Genomic DNA, 25,889 nt, shown 5'->3' with positions numbered 1-25,889 from the left:
CAAATAGAACATTAAGGTGCCCTAGAATGAAAAATTGAATTAACCTCGCCATAGTGAAATAAGAGTTCTGTACATGGACATCACATCCTGTGAGTCTCAAACACCTTTGCCTCCTAATTATGTAAATCTTGTAAATCAAAAACACCACGGAAAAGTGCTTCTCAACAGAAACCCAACCGTGATGCAAGTGTTGGGGATCATTTATATGCACGGCCCCAACATTTGCATCCATCCAAACATGTGCATTGTCAGGCAAAACTGCAGCCGAATCATCGAGACTGCAGGTTAAAAAAAAAACATCTCTCATGGACACATGTCATGTTCCAGGCTGTGCAGGAGACTTTTGTACCCTTCCCACAGATTTAAAAATAAATAAATAAATAAATAAAAAAAAAAAATTCATCATGGTTGATGTTATTATAATCGGATACCACAAATCGTTCGTTTGGCCCATTTCAAGCAAGCGTCACTCAGCGTCTTAAACTGAAGAACGTGTCAATTACAACGGTATTCCTGCAAGGAGTAAGTAGCGATTATCCACTTATTGACTGTTTAAACAATTTCTGATTAAATTGAAAGTTTCTTAGGTTAATATAATTTTGCATTACAAAATAAAACCGCAGATGCGTTGCTTACAGATCGTTCACTTGATCCTTCCAGCAAACGTCACCTTTTCCACCATACAAGTTAAAACGACAAGTCATTTGACAAGGCTATTCATTTTGTAAAGTTATATATTTATATTTTTGAGAACTGAAGTAGGCCTATGATGTTTTTGCATGCTTTCAGAGTACATCACAGTCACTGCGTAACATTAGCCTACATTGTGACTAACGTTATATAAACATGCAATATCGTTGACGAAAAGACAAGTCTAAAATTTAGATTGGATGACACTAAGCAGAACATCTCAAAAGCCCATCTGACAGCCTACTTGTTTATTGGTGTTTTCAGATCATCCGTGCACGAGAGAGAGCTCGCGTGCATATGGTTGTCAGATTGGACATGTTTATGTAAAACACCGGATAGTATACGAGTTTCACAGAAAAGCTCTGTTTGGGGGATTTAAATGACAAATCTGGCAACCGGAAGCACATGAGCTCTCGCGCCCGGATGATCTGCAAACACCAAAAGTAGTATTCATTTTATCAATTCTCATTTGAGATTTTTTGCTTAGTGTCATTCAGTCGGCCTGTGTTCTATCAGGACTTACGAGCTGCTTTACTGAACTGCTGTGAGCTGCTGAACTAAGCTAGAGCTTATTTGGAAAGGTCATTAATATTTATGACCCTTCCAAATAAGGCAAAAACAGAGCAGTACATCCTAGGGACAATTTATAGGGTTGTAAATGGACCTGTAAAACTGTATCTGGACAATTTTTGCCCTTAAATAAGCCACATACCCTCTATGTAGATGTCAGAGAACAATTGAACAGTTTCAAATCCTTCTAGGGCACCTTTAATGTTTGTAAACTATACACACCTCTGGCCTCGCCGCTTGGTGGAACTTGAAGGCATCCAACTGGAGTTGGAGTTTGTCATTTTGGATTCGGGGCAGGAAACGAGACCTTGAGCCTGTAATCGGTCCATCCATCAGACAACTAGAGATATATATATATATATATATATATATATATATATATATATATATATATATATATATATATATATATATATATATATATATATATATTTATGGTGCAAGGGGGGAGAGAAAGGATTTTAAGTGTACTTAGTGATTGGTCAAAGAACTTTCCAAAGCATTTCTTTACATTTGCACTAGAGACAAAGAAACAGAGGACAGACAGACATTTTATAAACCAATAATTTGCCGTTTAGTGTTTGTGCCCAATAACCAATATATAAACTGATATAGATAATATAAGTTTGACATTTACAACACTAGAAAAATTACAGTACAGGAAAAATTGTCAGTTTTGTTCAATTTCACCCCCCAACACTAAAGGGGTCTGAAAGAGTACAAAAGTGCAGTCACTAAAGTGTCTGATAAAAGAAGGTTACAGCATTTACATGACCAGGTTTCACTGTCGGCTTATTAGGCATAACCGGCTTAAGAATGTGCATGTATACGCACACAAATGTCTGATTTTTAAACTATTTAATTGTATGATACAGCTGCAAATAAGTATTTGGGACCCACTTTATATTAGGTGGCCTTAACTACCATGTACTAACATTGTAATTTATCATTTGATACAATTCACTTACTGTACGTTTTTACATTGTCCTAACAAAAATACCTGCATGCAATTACGTCTCTAATTAATTTCTGTAGTTACATTTGTAATTACACAGTTGGCACTTCCCTTAAAGGGGGGGTGAAATGCTGTTTCATGCATACTGATCTTTTTACACTGTTAAAGACTTGGAATCCCATACTAAACATGGACAAAGTTTCAAAAGTTAAGGTGGACGTTTGATGGGAGTATTTCTTTGTCAAAAATACTACTTCCGGTTAGTCATAAGTTTCGGCAAGTTTTTTTCGATCATGGGTCCACTTGACGTTAATAGGTCGGAATTTCCTTGTATGGGCCGTACGGGCAATTCTACCGGAAGAGTGTGAGAGTGCGAAAGCAACAGGCTGGCATCAAAGAGCTGGCTCGTAGGCTGCGCTGCACAGGTGATGTGACTTCAAGAAATTAACAATGTCACTAAAAAAAGTGCGTTTTTGGTTGCCAGACCAAGACAGCCCTGTACAGATTGCCAAAAAAACCCCGCGTTAAGGCAACAGTGGATGGAAATTGCTTTTCCGGATCAGCAACTGAGTTCCGCAAAGGTTTAAGTCTGTTCACTGCATTTCGGTGCAAACTGTTTCATAAACAAGGCCCAGTTCGAGGCCGGATTTTCCGATGCCTAATGCTGAATGATGGAGCAGTCCCAACGATAAAGGTCCCAACGTTAGAACTGCAGGCGGTGAGTGAAGCCGGGTGCACACTGTGCGATTTTGGCCACGATTTGGCCGTCTGGGACAAATTTAGCAAATCCTAAAAGATTCCTCTGATCCTAGGCTAAAATCTGACGTCTTTGGTCGTTAGTTTGACATGTTCACCGGCAGCCGATTAATGAGCGCTGCGATCAAATTTTACCTCAGACGAAATTCTGGCAGTGTCAGAAGATTTGGCACAGAATCCTGCAGTGTGACTTCTACGACGACCGTCAAATATCTCCCTTTTTCAAGACAAACTATGACCAAAACGAGTGCTAGAGACTTCTTTGTAGCCAGCATTTCAGTCCCGCGTGTAATGCAGCTCACCGTCACTGAACGCGTCATTCACTGATGATATGAACTCCGGGTGAGTTTTCTTGCGCGCGTCCGTTTTTAGCGCGCCTTCACTATCGTGCAGTCTGACATTAATGTCAACTGAGATCTTACAGTGTGACATGGCGATCATGTTCGTACAGTCTGACAAGGGACAGTTGCAAAGGATTTAAAAAAAAAAAAAAAAAAAAAAAAAAAAAAAAAAAAAAAAAAGCAGTGTGCAGGACCCATAAGACTGCTTCAAATGTCTGTTTTTGCCTATGCCCATCAAGTAGCCCAAACATGATCACGTATAGTTAATTGATCAATGGAGCATGCGATGTGTAGTACGTGTACATTTGTTTAGCTGGCCACTATATGTGTAACTTTATGTTTGTGTATTGTAAAAGCACTCCAAACAACAATACAGAGTGGGGAAAAATGATACACTAAATAAGCGTGCTTCTTCATTCAAATGCGCTACTATTCCTTGTCTTTCTATGTAAACACTAGCCTGCTGTGCAAAACCAGTCCGTTAACTACAATTGTCTACACAAACCACGCGTAAACACACATACGTGCACAACTGCACTTCCCACATGTACACCTTCAAAGAAAAAAAATACGACGATATAATTCAAGTATAAATATGTAAATAACACAAGCCGCTAAGCATATTACATAGTTAGTGTATAACTTGTACCACAGAGACGTCCTGCTCTAGTCGTTTTTGCTGCTACTCCTGTTCAACTTCAGCCTCTGGGTCTGATTCCGGATCATAGATGTATGGCTGTATCTGATTAAAAGCCATTTTTTTATTTTGAATAAAGTTTTCCCGCTGTTAGGGATGACACAGCTTTACGACGCACTCAACACAATACCAGCGGCGCGCACTCGTCATCCGCTCACGATACGCCCCCACCCGCTCGGCTTTTTCTGAAAGACTCGGAACAGCGCATCTTTCTTATATAATTATTAAAAAAAATAAAGACTTTTCAGAGATATGCAGGATGCAATGCTACTCTATAGGTACTCAAGATTGACATGACACTGACTGAAAGTGAGTATTTCACCCCCCCTTTAAACCTAACCCTACACTTAAACTTACCCATCCCACCACACCTGTCCAACTCTACCTGTATCCCACCTCAATATCAGCAAAAGCGCTTCGTAATACAGATTAAACACAGTAAGTACATTGTACTTATTTTTTGATGTAAGTACATAGTACTTAAGGCCTCCTAATAAAAACCGGGGCCAGTATTTGAACACCTGAGAAAATCAATGTTAATATTTGGTACAGTAGCCTTTGTTTGCAATTACAGAGGTCAAACATCTCCTGTAGTTTTTCACCAGGTTTGCACACACTGCAGGAGGGATTTTGGCCCACTCCACACAGATCATTAGATCAATCAGGTTTCTGGCCTGTTGCTGAGAAACAGAGTTTGAGCTCCCTCCAAAGATTCTCTATTGGGTTTAGGTCTGGAGACTGGCTAGGCCACGCCAGAACCTTAATATGATTCTTACAGAGCCAGTCCTGGGTGTGCATCAAAAAAGCTGCTTCGGGTCATTGTCATGTTGGAAGACCCAGCCTTGACCCATCTTCAATGCTCTAACTGAGGTTGTTCCCCAAAATCTCGCAATACATGGCCCCGGTCATCCTCTCCTTAATACAGTGCAGTCGCCCTATCCCATGTGCAGAAAAACACCCCCAAAGCATGAGGCTACAACCCCCATGCTTCACAGTAGGGATGGTGTTCTTGGGATGGTACTCAATCTTCTTCCTACAAACACATTTAGTGGAATTATTAGTGTTGTAGTACTCGAGATCGGTCTCGAGACCACTTTTTAAAGGTCTTGGTCTCGTCTCGGTATCGACCGCATTTTTACTCGGTCTCGTCTCGGTCGAAGATGACTCTGGATTTTGTCTCAAGACCGGTCAAGACCACAGCTGAAGGCATATAAAGAGCACTGTTAATACTATTTCTAATATTGATATGATTATATACCAAAACAATTCAACCTGTTGGAACAAAAGAAACATCAAGATAAGAGATCATACATAATGCAAGTACAGGGTTTCTTTTCCTTGTTGTTGCACAATAAAGCTGCACAATAACATTTTCAATTTGTAAATGAAAAATATGTACATATATAAAATAATTTGCTTAAGCAGCATACTAATGCATATCTGTATGATACATATTCTACCTCCTGTTATTCAAATTCATTTAAGACATAATGGACTGTGTCTGAGATTAATACCTCATCCAGATTAGCATTCTTAGGGAACTTTGAGTTTTAAAATGGGAGTGAGCGCTTTTCACAAAACAAAACACAAAACTCTGTTAGTGTCAGGTTGGTGTTTGTGTCCACCATAGACCGTAAACAATATGAACACGTCGTCTTCAGTGCCTTCCATTGACGAAAAGTTAAGTGTTATTTGCTTATAGAAGAAAAAGATGAATTCCCACAAAGCTGCAATGCCTTTTGATAATTTGATCAAAACTTCTCTCATGGTACACTTACACCCACACATACGAGAGAAGTGCCAATCATATGCATATTCCACATTTTATCATAAGTGTGGGGACATGCATTGGTCTCGGTCTTGACTTGGTCTCGGCCTGTCTTGGTCTTGGCCCTTGAAAGTCTTGGTCTTGGTCTCGGTTTAGGTGGTCTTGACTACAACACTAGGAATTATGATCAAAAAGTTCTATTTTGGTCTCATTCGACCACATTACTTTCTCCCATGACTCTGGATCATCCAAATGGTCATAGATGGGCCTGGACATGTGCTGGTTTAAGCATGGGAACCTTCCGTGCCATGCATGATTTAGTGTTTTACCAACAGTAACCTTGGAAACGGTGGTCGTAGCTCTTTTCAAAAAAGTACATCTAATTTAGGATAATAAATGGAGGTGGATATTTTATAAGCAGACTAACAGGTCTTGAGGGTCAGAATTCTAGCTGATAGGTGTTCAATTACTTATTTGCAGCTTTTCAATTACTTATCTGTATCATACAAATAAATATTAATAAAAAACAACAAGCATAGATTGTGATTTCTGGATGCCCCCCCAAGATTATGTCTCACAGTGGCCATGCACCTACAGTGACAATTTCAGACCCCTCCCCTCCAAGTGGGAGAACTTGCAAAATAGCAGGGTGTTCAAATACTTATTTTCCTTAAATGTATTATATTAGAATATTTGGGCTCAAATTGAATATTCGTTTATGTAAATTACATATTTTGACGAAATTAGAGAATTTTTTATAAGGCTATTATTGTGTCATTATTGAACAAACTTACGATTAGGCAATGTAGCTACACAACACTTACATTAAACAGTTTGTGTAACAGTAGGTTTCAAAACAAACAGAATGTTTAAACTAAAAAGAACAAAAGCATAAGCTCAAGTGGAAAGAAACACCAATTTAGCGGTGCGGGCCGGTTATCATACAGAATGCGCACACAAGATTGTCGTGTTTATATTGTTTCACATTGTCATATTGAGAGAAACGATATTGTTAAATGATATTCTCTCGGGTGAGAACGCGCCCTGCTGAGACGTTGCGGAGACAAAGATAACGGTGTTAAGTTTGAGTGAAGCACTGTTTTGTGTTCTTAAACCCTCGACGAAACAGTGTTTGCAATTTTTGTTGTGGTGTGATATGATAACTCAGTTTCATTAATTAATTTCATCAACAGAAACTCCATTTTGTACGATCAGTTTCATTTTTGATCGAAGTAGTTCCAAACATCACGAGGTAGACGACTGTGTGAGGAAATGCACTAAACTTAATCCACAGCACCACCCAGTGGATTTAGTCATAACTGCAAGATTTAGAGTAATTTGTCATGCAATAGAAGACACCGTTTCGTACTTTTGATCAATGTAGCACCCCCGTCAGGCCGATCGCGGCGGGCTTCAGTGACGTCTGCAGTCATTGTAAGTACTACCAGCCCTGAAAGTTTCAAGTCTCTATGATTTACAGTTTGGTCTGCCCAATCAGTTTTAGCTGGAGAATGATGCATCATGGGGAAATTAACAGTTCCAAGTTTTGAACAGTTTCAGCCTGACTAGATTTTTACTACCCTTTACTATTAATATTTTGACATTTGGGTGGGTAGTAACGACCTGTTTCCAAACATCTGACGCTGATTTTGTCTCGATCGGACTAGCAGTTTGGAAAAGAGAGGCTTATCTTTTTAAAGTGCTAAATTACAATGGTGCACAAACCATACGGCAAAACCTGGCAAGTGTGGTATCTAAGGAGTCTAAGGAGAGGAGGCTCCTAAAAGTCAGTCAACCACACCAAAGCATTGCAGAGATACAGCCTTACGTCTGTTTTTGCAAGTGCTACGCAATATTTGTTTGCACGTTTAATCGGAAACAATTTGACAAATCAACTTGAATTCCATAACTTTTTGTCTGCACTGGCTGAAAATGATCTGGTTAAGTTTTCATGCAAATCGGACGAACCGTCTAGGACGAGTTCGCAAAGGTAGGTTTTTGGGAAAATTCAAAATGGCGGGAAATATATAATGACAAATGAGGTCATGGGTTGCTATCGCTATTGGCAGGAGCTCAGAAATCTGAGGAAAAAAAGATTTTTGTTTCTAGCCTTTACGGTTCAAAAGTTATTAGCATAATCCCTCTAGTGCCACCATCTATCTAAAGTTGCACTTATGTTTGAGTTAGAGACACCAAAATTGGTATATTTAATGTTGGGACTGTCCTCTATCAGAATGTCAAATCGTTACAACTTTCCCGTAGACCGTTCTATGGGCAACAATCAATATTGCACAAATAAGTCCATCTCATCTAGCATGATTAAAATGGAGGTTTATGCCACATTCACACCATGTTGTAACTACTGTAGTTTCAAATGACAACGCGTGGCTAAAAAAAAAAGAAAAAAGAAAAAAAAGCTAGTGGCACCACTAGGGCGGTGTCCAAAAAGCCATCAGGTTTCTAATCGCTCCTGGTACTTTAATCACACACACCAAATGGTCTGCACAGAGCTGCTCCAAAACTAAATTAATTTGCAACAGTCATTGGTGGTACACTGAACAGTAAATAGTCATCTACAAGCTGTAATTAATTCTACAAACCTGTGAATGCTTTATACAAGTTCATATCATGAGTTTCAAAAGAACTTCTTGTGGAGCCAGATTTCCAGCTGTAATTTAAACGTTTATTAGCCAAATAAACAGTAAGTGTAAATAAATAAATGTTAAAGGGAGTTTTAAACTGTATGCAGGTTTTAACCAGATCCAAACTCCAGTGCGCCATAAAGTGCTTTACATTTGAAAGAATCTCAGAACACTTTATTTTATAAAGTGCTACAAAGGGAGGAAAAATAAATAAGTAGTACGAGCAATTAAGAGTTAAGAATTAAGTTAAAATCAACAAAATGTAAACAAAGCCATTTAAACATTGAAAAATCAGGTAAGATCAGGACTTTCTAAACAGGTACGTTTTTTTCCGTCTCATTTTAAAAGCGTCAGTCGTTTGTGGAGCCCTCAGATGTTAAGTGGAGCAGTTGCACAGAAGGCTCCGTACTGCGTGTCTTAATTCTAGGGGGATGGAGCCGATGAGTGTTTGTGGAGTGAAGAGAACGTGCCGATGTCTGTGGAATTAGTTATTTAAGGTGGGAACCTTGCAATGAATGCACTGTTTTGCAGGGAGGGAAACTTTACTCTGCTATATTTGCAGGGAGCGTAAAAAAGAAGCCAGTGTAGAGACTGAAGAATTGGCGTGATGCGTTCAAATTTACACACAAAAAGATCTTAGCAGCACTGTTTTGTACGTGCTGGAGTGTCTGTTTTCTGGAGTTTTACTAGGGCATTCTTGAGCTTCAACTCGGTGAGCATGAACTACACTGTTGGATGCTGCCTTCACATACTATTAGAATTTTCCTACTTTCCACTTCTGAAGTTGAGAAGCATGTCACATTCAAGTGCTTTGTTGTCAGAAAGAAAAGGAACCACGGAAGACACCAGGTTTAGTTTAGCCTATAAATTGGGAAAATCTTAAAGCTAAAATTATAGTTTTCCTTTCATTGATAACCATATATTCAGCTTACTGAGGATTTAAACAGTCCCCTCCCCTATATTTAAAGTTTGTGGCCTGCTTAGCACATGAAGGCAGCATTAGTTCCTGGGTTATCAGAATCACCACAAATACAAGTTTCTAATTTAAAAAAAGATATTAATGGATACCCAGTTAGATTAATGGTTTCCGATTTCAGTGTGCAATACATGTTAAACATTAGGGGTGTAACGATACACTCGTGTCACAATTCAATATGCATCTCGATACGATATGTATCCCTATATTTTTTTTCTTCATCATCACCCACAAATATTCCCCTATTGCATTATGATACATTATGTATAGTCGTTGTATGCTTCTATGTAATAATATAATTAATGTAGTAATGTCATTGAAATTTTTTTCCCTCAGGCATTACTCACGCTTTCAATGCAGGCAGCATCTCTCCCCATGCTTGGCACGCCCTGCCTCCCGCTATTAATGCAGTAGCCTATGTAAGAATGAACCATCTAAAATGCTTTGAATAATCATACTACTAAAACTAAATGTGATCTGGTGATTTAAATTATGTTTTCCCATTCACAAAGGAGTGCCGCTTTAAATGGCGTTTTGACTTTGGCGGAGTGTCGATTTAAATGTTTGCGCTTTCACTTTGAGAAGCGCCGTTCCGGCAGCGCGCGCACTTCAGATGATCAATGCAATCAGTCACAGTTCCAATTGCAAGAAAGTGCGTGAAAATGACCGCTCAAACTCTATATATTTAGCTCAAAGAATTTTAATTCTGCATTTACTCCCTCATGTAATGTATGCATGTACTCCATCGTGTTCACGCGTCACGCAATCATTTGAACGTCCGTATTTACTACAGTAAGTGCATCATGATAAATATATTAATCATACAAAGCCATTAGGTCTCTTCAGAAGATTTGGATTAGACCACTCAATCAGTTGTTTTTACCTTTTTGGCATTTTTCCATCTTTTAAGTTTGAGAGGACTGGACTTTAAAAAAAAAAAAAAAAAAAGAAGTAGAAATCCCTCAGGTTTCATAAAAAATATCTTCATTTGTACTTGGAAGTTAAACGAAAAATTACATGGCAGTTTATATTTGTGGTAGCCTACAGTTGTTAATTTGTGTTTGGGTGAATTATACCTTATAAATAGGCCTACTACAACAAGTTGAGCCTTGGATAAAAACTATATATTGCGAATCATATCGTTTCCATCAACGATACATATCGTCACTTTCACATCGCGCTAACCTTGGAGGAGAGATGTGCCCTAGAGTCTTGTGTGTGTGTGTGTGTGTGTGTGTGTTACATGTTCTGTGCAGGTCTATGGAATGGATTGGACCGCTTTTCTCACACCCTAGACCTCTTGGCGTCTTTCTAGGACTCCTCTGAAGTCAACACTACCCCAATCTTGGGAACGTCTGATGTATACATCCTGATTAACAACAACATCTATCTATTCTCGCGTGACACATTGTTTAGACTTTATGCCAATCAGTAATATTCCACGTGTTTGTAATGATGTAAATCATGCCCTTGAAATTGGTATAACTGGTGTGGTAATTTTGTGTAGAGGAGAGTCTGGCCTGACACCGCCCTGAGAGACTCTGAAGCTGACTCTACTGATGAAACTGCAAACTATTCTTTAGTAAAATTCTCTCTGATGATTGAACATCCTGACTCCTGGTCTTCATTTCGCATATCTGGTCTATGGGTCAAAACTGTAACCCCTAACAGTTTTTGGTGGAGGATGCGGGCAATAATTCCTTGGTGACACCTCTGGCAAAACAACAAATAAGGTAGTATTTATTTATTTTATTGTTTGGATAAGGTTATCTGAATGGAAGATTGGTAAAGGGGAACGAGAGCGCTTCACTTCGATAGGAGTGAGGAGTTAATTATACTTGTGTGATAGTATAAAAAAAAAAAGTCGCTGATGGCATCGTTACGGTTAACGGTAGAAGGCAGTGCATTGAAGCGTACTTAAGAAAGGGGTCCCCGGTGGGCATTGAGTGCAGTCACTACCCCTACAGGAGTACGTCCCTGGAACAGTGTGTGAGTCCAGTAGGCGTCGCAAACCTGCGCCAGTCTCTTCCATTCAGATAAAGGGATCCCCTTGTTTAAACAAGTAAAATAGATTCAGGAGTTGTTTGCCAGGGGTGCATCTGGAACGATACCAAATAGAATAAAATAAGACCCAAATTGGTAAGGACCAGGATGTGAGACCAGGAGTAAAAAGGTACTTTGTGGTTTCATGAGTAGAACTGACTTCTATTAAAAACTAATTTGAGGATAAAAATAAGATTCATTGCCTTACGTTGCTAAAAACCTTTTTTGTGATCAAGAAAAGATTGTTTAGAAACCAAATAGGCGTCAGATAAAACCAAAATTTATAGCTGTTTACGCTCGCTGTAAAATGGGAGGCGTACCAATGAAATCAATGAGTGGTACGACCTGGATGCACGTGACAGAATAGCTAAATTAAAGGAAGTGCAGGTGGGCCATGATCAGGGAGGTTTTAATAAGGGGCTGGGAAAGTCTTGTGACAAAGTAGAAAATGCTGCCAGGCCTCTTCCTCCCTCTACCCTTACCAGGAAGTGCAGGTGGCCCCCACTCAGGGATCCGCCCCACTTCCTGATAACAGAGAGGAGGGACCGTATGAAAAGGCACGCCCAATATTGAATGCACAGGTTGAAATCCCTCCCCCGTACAACCCAGAGGTTCTTTCCGCACAAGTAAAAAGTAAATTAACCACAGAGGTCAAGAATATCAGACGGTCCTCTGTTGAGGCAAATAAACCCCGAAAAACAGACTTTGAAAACAATCTGACATTCCGAAATCCAAAAAACAATCCGACATTCGGAGTGGGACGACCAGAACACTGAAATGGGGGCTGGGCATGAATATGGGTCATTGACCAGACTAACCCCAGCTGAGAAAAATAGTTTGCTTGCAGGGATAGAACCTTTCAAACTGTACAGCCCAAATAAAGTTATGGGATAAGATAGAAGCCATTGCCAGACAACAAAATCTGGGCATTGCTGACATACAAGCACTGGTGGAAGGATTAATCCCTACCAGTAAACTGAAAGCTGTACAAACAATTAGACCCCACCCCTTCATTCCTTCAGACTGGACTGAGTACTGCGAGGCCTACTCCACTTACAAGTTTGAGGTTGAAGAAATGTTAGGTCAGGGGTAATACCCCTGGACCAGTATAACCCAGGTCAAACAGAGGATAGGGGAAATAGGGGAAAGCCCTTTAGAATATGCTGACCGTTTTCGCATAACCTATGAAACTTTCTGTGCTGTAAACTGTAAGCCTGAAGATTGTGATTGCTCCATTGTCCTTGAATCTGCCACAGGCAGCCTGAACGTGCTTCCCTTATCTCAATCTGGCCACCATTGTAAACAGAGATGCGCAGTGACTGATGTTGACAAAGAGACTGAAACTCAACCTGGGTGGAAGTTTTTGATTTCTAAATTTCCTGACGTTTGGGCAAAAGATACATTTGATTGTGAGCTTGCCCAAGTTCAGTCACTGAGCATCCCAGGACCCATGCATGTAGCCAAACGACAATACCCGTTAAGAAATGAGGCTCGAGAGGTTGTGAAGAATGGGGTAGACAAATTATGCAAACAGGGTATCATAATACCATGCACCTCTCCGACAAATTCACCGATATGGTCCGTGAAAAAGAACGACAACTCTTGGGGTCTCACAATAGACTTCACCGCGTTAAATGCAGCTTCCGAAAAGATGCACCCCCTTGTCACGAACCCTACCATGATCCTTTATGAAATAGGGTCTGAACACTGTTATTTCACTGCACTGGATATTTCTAACACTTTCTGGACTTGCCCTCTAGCCAAGGAGGAACAAGGAAAGTTTGCTTTCACCTGCAGGGGTCGCCAATGGACATGGTGCTGTTTGCCACAAGGATTCTGCAACTCTCCAACCCTGTTTCACCAGGTACTGGCATCCTTCATTGATCCGGTAAGAAAGACTTTTGAAAATGATGGATCGTTTGTCCTACAATATGTGGATGACATTCTGATTGCCAGCCCAAGCAAATTCAAACATTTAACTGCTGTACGAACTGTTTTGAATGCTCTGAAAGACGGGGGATTCAAAGCCAACTTGAAAAAGGCACAGCTGGCACTGCCCAAAGTGACTTATTTAGGGCAGATTGTCGGGGTGCACGACCGACGAATCACTCCAGAAAGAGTCAAAGCCATCGTCGAACTTCCAAAGCCAAACATGGTTACTGGTCTAAGGCAGGTAATGGATCTTCTGAATTACCGCCGCCAGTATGTTCCTGAATACACTGAACTGTCTAAACCCCTCACAGAATCACCTAAAGGGGGAAAACCTGGATCCGACCTGATCGACTGGACGGAGGAGATGGAGGTGTTCGTAAGTATCAAAGAAACTCTCACTTCCTCCCCAGCACTGAGACATGCTGACAGCAGCCAACCTTTTCACCTGTGGACATGGGTGGGAACCCGATCATACTCCGCTGCCCTTGGCCAGAGAGGTCCAGGCCGAAATTCCTATGGAATGGTAGGATATTATTCTGCTCCTATTCCTGTTTCTATGGCAGGTCAGCACCCCTGCCTGCTGACATGTGACGTGTGCAGTATCACCTTTTGATGTCACAATGTCCTCCGTGGCTTTCACAGCCCATTCTGCACAAAGACATCAGATTTTGAAGTTGCTGACAAACACTTGCTTGAGCTCTATTTTAAATCAATGACGAGCAAAGGGGGAAACCACTCTTCTGAGTAAGAATGTGGAAATTCAAATTGACAATGAAAATGCTGTAAACCCTGCCTCCTTGCTTCCAGAAGGAGGAACTGCCCACAACTGTGTCCATCTGATCGAGAACGACAGCCAGAGCCCTCTCCAGGCCGAACCATTATCTGATGCCATGAACTTGTCTGTTGACAGGTCCAGTTTTCATGAACAAGGACAACGCTCCACAGGCTGGGCTGTGGTAAACGAACATTATGAGACTGTTGAATGTGACTCTTTCAGGGGGAGGGGCTCAGGTGGCAGATCTGGTCACTCTGACAAGAACACTTCAATACGGCAAGGCCTTCGGGACAGTCCATGATTTTGGACCTGTGTGGAAACAACGGGGGTTCCCTACCACCTCTGGTCTACCCATCTCTCATCAAAAGCAGGTACAGAAACTCATGTCTGCCTGTGATTTTCCTGCAGAAGGAGCTGTTATCAAAAGAACAAGACACTCTACTGATAATGGCCCAGAATCCAAGGGCAACCAAGCTGCAGATGCTGCTGCCAGGCTGGCTGCACAACAGACAGAGACATGCGTGAGTGTAATGGCTATCTCTCCCCAGGAGAGTGAGCCACCCCGAGACATTTATGCACAGGATAAAGATCCTGAAGTAACAGAGCAATGGACAAAACTTGGTGCACTGATAAACTCAGATGGACTTTGGGAACTCAATGAACGTTTTGTCTGCCCTGTTTTTGCTCGAACCGAGCTCATGTCGTTATATCAAGGGTTGGCACATGCTGGGCCTGAGAAACCATATGCAATGATTTCTAAAACATGGTGGTGGCCAGAGATGAGAGCTTCTTGCAGGGATTTTTGCAGATGTTTAGTTTGCTTTAAGGTTAATTCTTCAGCTAAGCTAAATATCCCCTTAGGTCACGCCCCATGTCCCCAGGGTCCATGGACCCATCTTCAGACTGACTTCACTCAACCCCCTAGTGGGGGCTTTTCATACATCTTAATGATTGTTGATTTGTTCTCCAGATGGGTAGAGGCTTTCCAGTTGAAGAACTGCACTGCAGATGCAACTGCCTTGATGCATCTGCACATGCTCAAACTAACTGTTGACTTAACTGTTTGGATGTGTGTGTTCGAGCTGACAAAGAAGCGAGCTGACAAAGAAACATGTTGTACCCCTAATGTGAGTGGAAGGTGTGAGAGCCTCGGAATGGGGACTGGTCTTTTTAGTGGCCAGCATGTCCGTGATGAGGTGAAGAGACAAGTGTGACCCGTCAGGGAAGCATGAGTCACCACTCAACCTTCCATAGAGACCTCACTTGTAGACCAGACGTGGTGGTATTGGACCCCACATTGGTCTTAAAACGGGGTATTCCCCTAAAAATAGGAAAATAGCAGAAATCATGTTCATGGATACAGTTATTAACGTTACTGTAGTGTAAAAAAGAGCAGGACTGAGTGTTGTGGAGCTGAGCACAACTGCTGGAGTGATTGTTATACAAACACACGGCTTGCGAGTACCGGGACTTTTATTATGACGGGACACAGTCACGGGGGGGGCGCACTTCCGCTTTTTCCGGTCATGATAAGGTAAAGCCAGCAGCTCTGTTTATCTAATTAGATACATTTAAGTGTGTTTAAAATTATCTTATGACGTTACTCTGTGCGTTCGCTTGGCGCTGCTGTGACATGTTCACACTGCTAAGAGAAAAGCGCTTCTGCAGAATAAAACCGAGGGTAATGCAGATATGACGCAATTGACAGGCGACTCGCTCAAACGCTATGCTAAATATCAATTTATCAAAAAAAAAGCAATTCTCTCATACTTTACAACTAGTTGGAAACATTTGCGATATTGTAAGTACTCAACTGAACAAACCACTAGGCCAGTGTTATTTTTCGGATTTTTGCAGTAAAATATACTACATAGTGCACTTTTAACGCTTGTCCGGGACAAGTGAAAAATAATTTTACTTGACCGACAGACAAGAGCATGAGTAAAACAAAAATAACTAGCGAATCACCAAAATGCAAGAATGGTTGTGCATTAGTGTAAGTGGCGATCGATAGGGGTGGATAATTTATGATGAAATGACGATAACAAGGTCGTGCTGTGGACACTCGTGCAGCCTCTCGAGGAAAAATTACAACACTAGAGCGTTTAAGCCTTTTCCTGAATACCATCACGACTGAAAATGACACTGCTTTCATATGACAGTTTCATAAACAATGATTTAACATTCACTTACATTTACATTCACTTAAATTTTAGATGCAATATTGCGTGCTTTTGTTTGATTTCAGCAGCGAAAATAGTTCACAGCAGAACCGTAACGCGTCTCACACCAACAAGTGTGTTACTGAACGATTCAGTGTTCGAAAGAATCGTTTGAATGAACGACTCAATGGCCGACTCATTAAGACGGCCACCTACTGGAGGTTTAGTTTCATGTTTAAACATACTTTCCAACATTTCTAATGTGTCTATTCAAAACTACAAATCTCAACATTATTTAATGCAGTTGTAATTTTTCAGTGGAAATTATTTAATTTTATTGTTAACAGCCTTTATAGTGTCTTAATTTAATTTATTGATCAAATTTAACAATATAAAATTAAACCTGAAGCATAGCCTATATTTAATAAGATTAGGGGGGAAAAATACCAGTTATGAAAAAGGTAAATATATCACAAATTTGAAATGATTCAATAAATAATAATAATAAAAAAAAAAAAAAAAAAAAAAAAAAAAAAAAAAAATCACAAATAGGCAGATTTAAATATGTCAGAGCTGATTGAACACTGGTGAGAATATTGCTTCAGAATAAATTAGTTACAACACAACCACAAAAAAAAAAAAAAAAAACTTTTCCGGACAAGCAAATTTTTTACTCGGACAATTGAATTAACGATTTACTTGTCTGAAGGACAAGCACATGAACATGCTTAATGTAAAGCCCTGTATTATAAATTAATTATCCAAACAAGCCTTTATCTCGAGCCCTGAAACTGATCAGAAAATGTAACAAATGTAACGGAACGCTGTAGAAATGTAGTGGAGTAGAAAGTAAAATATTTGCTGCAAAATGTAACGAAGTAAAAGTAAAGTGTGCACTATTGATTCTACTTAAGTAAAGTACAGATACATGAAAAATGTACTTCAGTAACAAAGTATTTGTACTTCATTACATTCCACCACTGGTTACACCCCTATTAAACATAGTGGAGGGGAGAACTGTTGCTGTGACGGCTATTTATTACTTTTCCACAAAAGCTATGACCTTGTCGTTAAAGTGCACAGTTACATGTAATCATTTGAAGCTTAGCCTATTATATGTTTTAGACAAAGCGAAAATGGCCTGTATCCAACAAATTTAAGAATTGACAACCTAGATAGCATGGTGAATGTTTATGTTTGTTAACAAGAGAAGCTAAATATAAATTTGGCGTTAAGATTTTTACCAATAAATAGGCAAGAATAAACCTAGTGTCCTCCATGATTTTAGTTCTTTATGACAAATAACTTAACCTTTATTTATATAGTTCACAATACAGGTAGTTCCAAGCCAGCTTTACATTGTTAACAGGAATATAATAGTTTGTTTGGGCTTTAGCAGATCTAGAAGAAAATGTTGTCATAGTTGGGGATACTAAATATTCAACCATATTATTGATCTGCCTCAATCAATGAATTTACTTAAACTGGACTAAGCAAGCCATAAGGCAACGCTCAACTTGAATACAACAAGCATGACTCAAAAGCCCACTGAAGTACATTGAAAAGTGTGGCATTATTCAATGTGGTGGCAGTTTCTGTTAGCAGCTCCTCCTCCTTTTTACAACAACCAAGAAAGTTGTTTATATCAGCTTGACTAGAGCCTCTCTTTTTGGTAAAACCAGTTTCCTCCCAATCTCTAACTTTTCCTCATCATAATCTTCTCCATATTGCTTTGAAATACAGCATTTGTGCCGAATTTAAGTTGGGTTCAGGACACTTTAGATTCTAGAGAGCATTTGATTGGACGCCCTGACGAAACTTACCAAGTCACAAGATTAACAGAATGCATAGCTGATATAAAAAAATTGGATGAATAGTAATTTCCAGCAACTTAATTCAGATAAAACTGAATTTTTAATTATTGGAAAGCTCCACAAGTAGTAACCTAGAATACTGTCTAACACTTGATGATAGCTCTGTCAAGCCCTCATCGTCAGTCACCTGGGTGTGCTCTTTGATACCAATCTTTCATTTCAAAGCCACGTTTCTAGCATCTGTAAAACCGCATTCTACCATCTTAAATATATCTAAATTACGGCACAGGCTTTCAATGCAAAATGCTGAACATTTAGTACATGCGTTCATGAGCTCAAGGCAAGGTTATTGTAACGCTCTACTGGGTGGTTTCCCTGCTCGCTTAAACTCCAGCTAGTCCAAAATGCAGCAGCTCAAGTTCTTACTAGAACCAGGAAGTATGATCATATTAGTCCAGTTCTGTCAACACTGCACTGGCTCCCTATTAAACGTCGCATACATTTTAAACTCTTGTTTATTACTTACAAAGCACTAAATTGTTTAGCTCCCCAGTACTTAAGTGAGCTCTTAACACATACTCCTGTCTATTGGGGTCTCTAAACTCTGGCCAGTTGATAATTCCTAGAATATCTAAATCAACTGCAGGCGGTCGATCCTTTTCCTATTCAGCACCTAAACTCTGGAACAATCTTCCTAGCATTGTTCGGGAAGCAGACACACTGTCAGTTTAAATCTAGACCAAAAACATATCTCTTTACTATGGCATACACAGAACATTTTTTACTTTTATTATTCAAATCAATTGACTAATTGTTAGGCTGCATTAACTAGGTCAGCCGGAACCGGGAACACTTCCCATAACACCTGATGTACTAGTTTCATCATAAAAACAGTTACAGCTCTCTGTTTATTTAGTTTAGTGCAGTCGGCTGGTTCCAGGCCATGTCCGGATCGGATGGTGGACCTGCGTCTGGACATGACCAGCTCATCCTGGAGTGTCTGCTGAGCCGTGTCAATTGGTCTCATCACGCCTCACCGGCATGTCATCCTCAATAAACCTGTCTCCGGCGCATTAACGCCAATCTTTCAAGTATTCATATTCTTCTGTAATCGACGCGCCATCCTAAATAAACGACATGCCATCCTCTTGTGATACCCAAAATTTTGAATATTCCTATCCAATATGATTTATGAACTGCAAGGTTGCCAGAATAATTATTATACACGGTTTAATAGGCCAGAGGAGAACTGGCACCCCGACTGAGCCGGGTTTCTCCCAAGGTTTATTTTTCTCTATCATGCCCTGATGGAGTTTTGGTTCCTTGCCACCGTCGGCTTGGCTTGCAGTTGGGGACACTAAAAACTATGATCCAAGTTATTAAAATAAATATACAAACATGCAGCCATTATCAGGGCCAAGCGCAAATAAGACGACAAGACATGCCAGCATGGCTGGAAGTCTCAAGCCAACTGCAACAATGAGCCATTAAAAGACCTATTAAGTTGATTTTAGGCAAAATAACAGTACAATTTTAAATACAGTCAATAATAATGATTTAATGGTTTGTCACTTTCGACCAATAGGTGGCACTGTTACGAAACTGATGTGGTGTAGTCAGATTGAGGTGACAATGACGCATGCAAAGTTTGGTGTCAATATGTCAAAGCATTGCAGATACAGCCTTAAGAATAATTTTTGCATCATGGCTCAACTCTGTTGCAGTGGTATATGAAAACAGTTGTCTATCAAGACGAAATCCATAACTTTGTCGGCATTAGGCATGTGCCAACATCAATTTGTGTTGCGATTAATTGCTGAAGCTTTTATCACGTACACGATATAACGGTATTGAAAGAAGTTGCAAAAAAAAAAAAAAAAAGTATTGTCATAGCATAACAGCTTTAAAAACCATTTTTGTAATAAAAATAACTGAATGTTTAAATACAATACAATGCACCAAAAATATATACAGCTCTGGAAAAATTAAGATTGTTCCACACAAAATTAAAATTGGAAAAAATGAAGAGACCACTTAACATTGATTTCTCAGAGCTGTAGTACAATTTTCAAACAGATTAAAGTGTGAAGGAATTAGGCTATAAAGAACAACAGGTAACAAATTACAATAAGGTCTCATTATTTAATGCATTAACTAAGATTGAGCAATACCAAAAACATCATTATACTTTCTGTAATAAATGTAGCTAATGTTAGTTAAGAAATACTGATTGTTAGTTTTATCTTAGGTCCATTAAAAAAAGCTCTTGATTTTGATTTTAATTATTATTTATTATTTATTTATTTATTTTTATTTTGATGTTATTAAATAGTAACTAAGAAATTAACATTGACAATGAAAAATACTTACAAATAATTAATTATTCATAGTAGTTTGGTAATGAATTAACGTGTTAACTAATGAAGACGCATGTATCAGTTTTACTGAACAATAACAAATAAAAATTCTAATCATTAGGGCATGTTGTAGTCCAGATTAAAACAATGTTTAAGTTTGAAAATAAATAGCCTATTAAGTCTAAGTATTAAATTTGGAACTGTGATTAACAACATTGAGATTACAAAAAACTAATGGCCGTTTTAAAAACTTCACTACCGCGGTTGCTTTTGCTTGCGGAGTTTCCGGGGTAACTGCTGCATTCTGCAGTTCATCAGCGCCCTCTGCTGTCATGGAGCGTGCACTTCATTCAGGACGTCTCTTTCACGCGTTCAGTTGCTTCTCATTTACATCGGAGCGTGTCCCTTTGACGCAGAATACAGCGGTGTTGAGCATTTATATGGTTGATGAGCAAAGTATTCTTGAGTGCATTAGATTTTCTTTTATAATTGTTAATAAATTATTTACGATGTTTTGATGTGCCCACGATAACAATATCGAGCATATTTATTATCATTATATAATCGCATTACTGAAAATCAGCAATGTCTAGTCGGCATAGTCTGAAAACGATATGGTTCAATTTTGGTGAAAATCGGACAAATGGTCTAAGAGGAGTTTGAAAAAGTACGTTTTAAACAAATAACCAGATGGAGGACATAGTTGGGGACACCTAAACTTCAACCTAACCCTAAACTTCAATTTTGCAAACCTAAGCAAGCCAAGCCAAAAGCAACAGTGGCAAGGAACAAAGACTCCTTCAGGCAGAATGGAGAGAAAAGGTATCTTGGGAGAAACCACAGCAACCTCAGTCGGGGTGCCAGTTCTCCTCTGGCTGACGAACAGTGTATGATTATAATTCTGGCAAAATTACAGCTCAGAAGCAGTGATGCCAGTAACGCGTTACTCTAATCTGACTACTTTTTTCCAGTAAGGAGTAATCTAACGCATTACTATATCCAAACCAGTAATCAGATTTAAGTTACTTATCCAAATCACTGTGAGTTACTATTTTAGTCATTTTCCTTAGTAAAAACCAACAGCTTATCAAAATTCTCAGCCCGAGGCTGAGATACTTTTTTTTTGTATTTTTTTTTTTTTACATTGTTGCAGCCATTAAAATAGTTCAGTTTTGTTTTTAATGTCAAAGTAGTTATTTTTCGTTTAGTTTCTTTATTAACCTAAATTAGAAAAGTGTTCAGAGCAATTTTTTATTTGTTAAATTAAAGTTTATATAGGCAAGACAATTCAAGAGTTGGATTGAGAGACTAGGCTATTAAACATGCGGTTAACTCACTGTCGTCACATAAAAAAAATAAAACTTTAATTTAACAAACAAAAAAATGCTCTAATCATTTTTCTAAATGAACTTAATAAAGAAACGAAACGAAATTAAATATAACTACTTTGACATTAAAAACAAAGTAGGCTAGTTATTATACCACCACAAAGGCATTTTTGACGAGCTGAGGCAGGCTAATAGATTAGCCTACTGCTCGCAAAGGTGCTCAAACAAAAAAAAAAGAAAAAAAAAAAAGAAAGTACATGCAGGTTGTCCTATAGCCTACCTTAGACTTCAGCAAAATTAATATGAATCCGATCTTCAATTCCCGTGGTATATGCTCATTTAACGGAGTTCACATCAAAGCAAAAGATTCTAGCATTTTATTCAGCAGCCCATTTCAAATTCAAAGATCGCAATATGAGAGAGAGCGACCTAAGCACTGGTAAGGTCATTTAGTATCATTAATTTATATTGAAGATGATTGTGTTTGTGACTTATTTTAAAGTTTCATTTACGGCCATATGCGTTGGCTTTACTCATTTGCAGCGATGTTGCAAGCACCATCATATCTCTCTGACTACAACATAACACGCTCACACATTTATTTTTTAATTATTTGCCAGGAGTAAAATGTACACATGTGGTTTAAACAACCAGATAGGCCTACATTGACATTTGTCCGGTTTAGTTTTAAATGCTTTCATGCACCTTCTGAATTGGTTTGTTTGAGTGATCGGAATTAAATACGTCTCGAAAGACTCTCGGAAGGCATTTAGGCCTACTCGTGGTCATTTCGCAATCAGATAGATCTGGTCAGAGAAAATGAATGAAGGAATCAGTTGTAAAAAGGCCATAACTCTAGCAGCTGCACTGAAGAACGGACTCTTTAACCCTGCGCGAGCCATATCTTGACAGTGGCGTAAGCTATCATGGTCTCATGTTGTTTCCAACAGCACATCTCATTGTTCCTATAAATTATTAAAATAAATATAAAACGAAGGAGAAGCCTAAAAAAAGGGGAGTAAAAAAGTCATGGCCGTCAGGCTCGGGCATAAATGCAATAAAGTGTGTTGCCAAAAACGGTTGTCATTTCTATTTTGAGGCGGCAGGGGTGTTGTCGTCAACTGCTGAATGTAACTAATAAAGTAACTTGTAATCTAACTTGGTGACTTTACAGATTACTTGATTTTAAAAGTAACTAAGTTACTTTTTAAAGGAGTAATCAGTAATCAGATTACTTTTTCAAAGTAACTGTGGCAACACTGCCCAGAAGTGATTAGATAACTAGATATTTGTAGGATTATTTGATAGATTGGAGTCGTGCCGGAGACGGGTTTATTAAGGATGTCTTTTCGAGTTGGCATTTACAGGGCATAGTTTAATTGACACGCTCTCTGCAGACATTTCAGGGATGCATTGGTCATGTCCAGGCGCAAGTCCACCCTCTGATCAGAATACAGCCAAGTAGCAGGAAGTGTGGCAAATACAAATCATTAATATAGTCCTCCTATTTTTATATAATTAAATGCATATTGTACACCATGCGGTGTTCCTAAAACCACAAGGTGGTGTTGGCACAGGTGCAAGGGTCTTTCATTGCTCTTGCAGCTTTAATGTAGTTTTTTATTTTTATTTTATTTTTGGGACCTCAGGAAGAGTAGTCACTGCCTAGGTATTGGCCAATGGGGATCCAAATAAAATCAGATCATAGATGGGATAGAGCATTCATGGCAACACAGGTAATTTAAGTAAGAATAAAATATGTTTTTTTTTAAAGGGGGGGTGAAATGCATACTGAGCTTTTTACACCTTTAAAGACTTGGATTCCCATCCTAAACATAGACAAAGTTTCAAAAACTAATGTTGGACGTTTGATGGAGTATTTCTGTGTTAAAAATACTCCTTCCGGTTTCTCACAAGTTTCGGCGAGTTTTTTTCGAGTATGGGTCTACTTGACGTTAAATAGATCGGAAGGTCCTTGTATGGGCTGTACGGGCTCTTCTCCCGGTAGGGTGCGCGCGCGCGTAACTAGAGGGAGAGAGAGGAAATGCACGCTGTAAACAGTCTCTCAGGTGCAGATCCAGTCGTCCGTGAACACTTATGACACGCCGCGCTCCACTTTATTCCTATGGGTGACGTCGAGCGACTTCAACGGTTCAGCACAGCATTCCGGGAAGGCAGCGCTGCATTTGAACCGATTTGAACGCAGAAATGACGGCAAGCTTCAAGGCATCGCTTCAGTCGTGTCGCAAAGTGGATTTCCACGGTCACTGCTGTCACAGGACTTCACCAAATCATACCAAAGTAGTGTGTTTTTGACAGAGCGGTCCTGCTTTGGAAGCAGCCGGTGAGTAAATCAACTTCAAATGTCTCTGCTATTGGCTACCGTCGCATGAGTAAACATCAGTAAACGATACGATCGCGTGCTTCGTCAATCAAATGCGCTAACAGTTACTCCATTGTTGTTCTGTATAACGTTACACTATTCTGACTCTGACGTGCAAAACCGTTTTGCTTGCTACCTCTAAGGTCTAGTCACATACAATAGTCCATAAACCGAATCATGTCCTCATAAACTGCGCGTAAAGACACACAAAGGCCCCTTAATACAGTACATACCACAGAGACGGACATCCTGATGTTGCCGTTTCTCCTGTTCAATTTATTTCAGCCTCAGATTTGATTGTGGATCATCATCTGTATTAGCTGAAATAGCGATGGGTTTCTCCACGCTTGAGGACATCACCACTTTGTGCACATTCGGCATTCTTTAGCTCCGCCCACACGATACGCCTCCAGGCGCTCGGTTTTTTCCGGAAAGACTCGGTACAGCCCATATTTCTTTTATAAATATGATAAAACTAAAGACTTTTCGGAGATATGAAGGATGCAATACTACTCTATAGGCACTCAAGATTGACATGAGATTGACTGAAACTGAGTGTTTCACCCCCCCTTTAAATTATTTTTTTGCAGTTATGACATCTCGCTGCTTGTTTTTAAGTGTCCTCAAAGGGGGTCCATGAATATGTGTCAAAATTGTTGTAAATATCATTTTGTTTTAAAGTTATAGCCACTTATATTTATGAGGGCATGGGCTGTACTGATTGGATTTTTCCAATGCCTTCCAAAATGTTGGCTTTTGGTCATTATCGTTTAGCTATTGACCAAGTATTGACTATTGTAAATAGTCTGCATCTCTTGTTGTGGTTGTTTTGATTGGCCTAACTTTCTTGAAGACATTCGCAAATGTTTTTTTCGGTGCTAAAGTACACCTTTTCACAAACCATAGGGTGAAACCTGGCATGTTTCGTATTATTGGACCCAAGGAGTCTAAGGATGTGAATACTGTAAAAAACACTGGCGTTGAGAATTCAAGCCAATGACTTATACCTGGTTTGCGATACGCCAGTGTCCTTAATCAGAATTAAACGAGATGTCCTTCGTAGGATACACAGGCAGGAAGTATCACGTTGCTATGCCAACAAGTTCAGCCTCGTTGCGGTATCACGCCAGTTATATGAATGAAAATTATTTATCACTTGAAAATGACTATGAAATGTTTCTTGTCTTGACAGCAATGTACTGTTTGCACTGTACGTTTAAAATGCACTAAACAGTTGTAATCCTGTTTACCACAACTATGTTTGAGGTAATAAAGCTTAAAAAACAACAACACAAAAGCTTGAACTAGTTAATTTAAACACCACACCTACGCTCGCATGTATATCTGGCGGTGGTGCCGTTTTTTTTTCATACAATATATAAAAAAAAGAAAAATAAAAAAAAAAGACTGTTGTTAACGGAGACGCAAAGATTTGTGGGTTATCTCCAGCCACGAAGGCTACACCTCATGCACACTCCGAATTCCTGTAAAAGGAGGAATGCGGAGGTCGCATTTGGAGTGTCCTGCTCACTTTTTTGAAATGAGACGGCCTTATGAACGTATGCACCCTTCAAATGCGACCTCCGGAGGACGCAGCCTTCTGAAATGAGACAGCTAATGAATGCCCAGTTTCATTGGACTAATGTCTGGGTGTGTATATTGCCAGTTTCATTTGTTTTTTCCATGTTATAGTGCCACCA

The 25,889-nt window shown here is 39.4% G+C and overlaps 1 protein-coding gene across 1 annotated transcript in view; it reads right to left on the bottom strand.

Annotated features, from left to right (window-relative positions):
• LOC137070642 (zona pellucida sperm-binding protein 3-like) overlaps positions 1-25,889 on the bottom strand; it is a 40,825-nt gene that overhangs the window by 5,107 nt on the left and 9,829 nt on the right. The window contains exon 5 of the mRNA XM_067437953.1: positions 1,483-1,600. Coding sequence (XP_067294054.1) covers positions 1,483-1,600 — 118 coding nt within the window. The remainder of the gene's footprint in view (positions 1-1,482; positions 1,601-25,889) is intronic.

The sequence above is a fragment of the Pseudorasbora parva genome, chromosome 3 (genome assembly GCF_024679245.1).
Source record: "Pseudorasbora parva isolate DD20220531a chromosome 3, ASM2467924v1, whole genome shotgun sequence".
Taxonomy (NCBI): domain Eukaryota; kingdom Metazoa; phylum Chordata; class Actinopteri; order Cypriniformes; family Gobionidae; genus Pseudorasbora; species Pseudorasbora parva.
The sequence above is the reverse complement of the archived record's forward strand: the minus strand, read 5'-3'. Positions and strand labels throughout refer to the sequence as shown.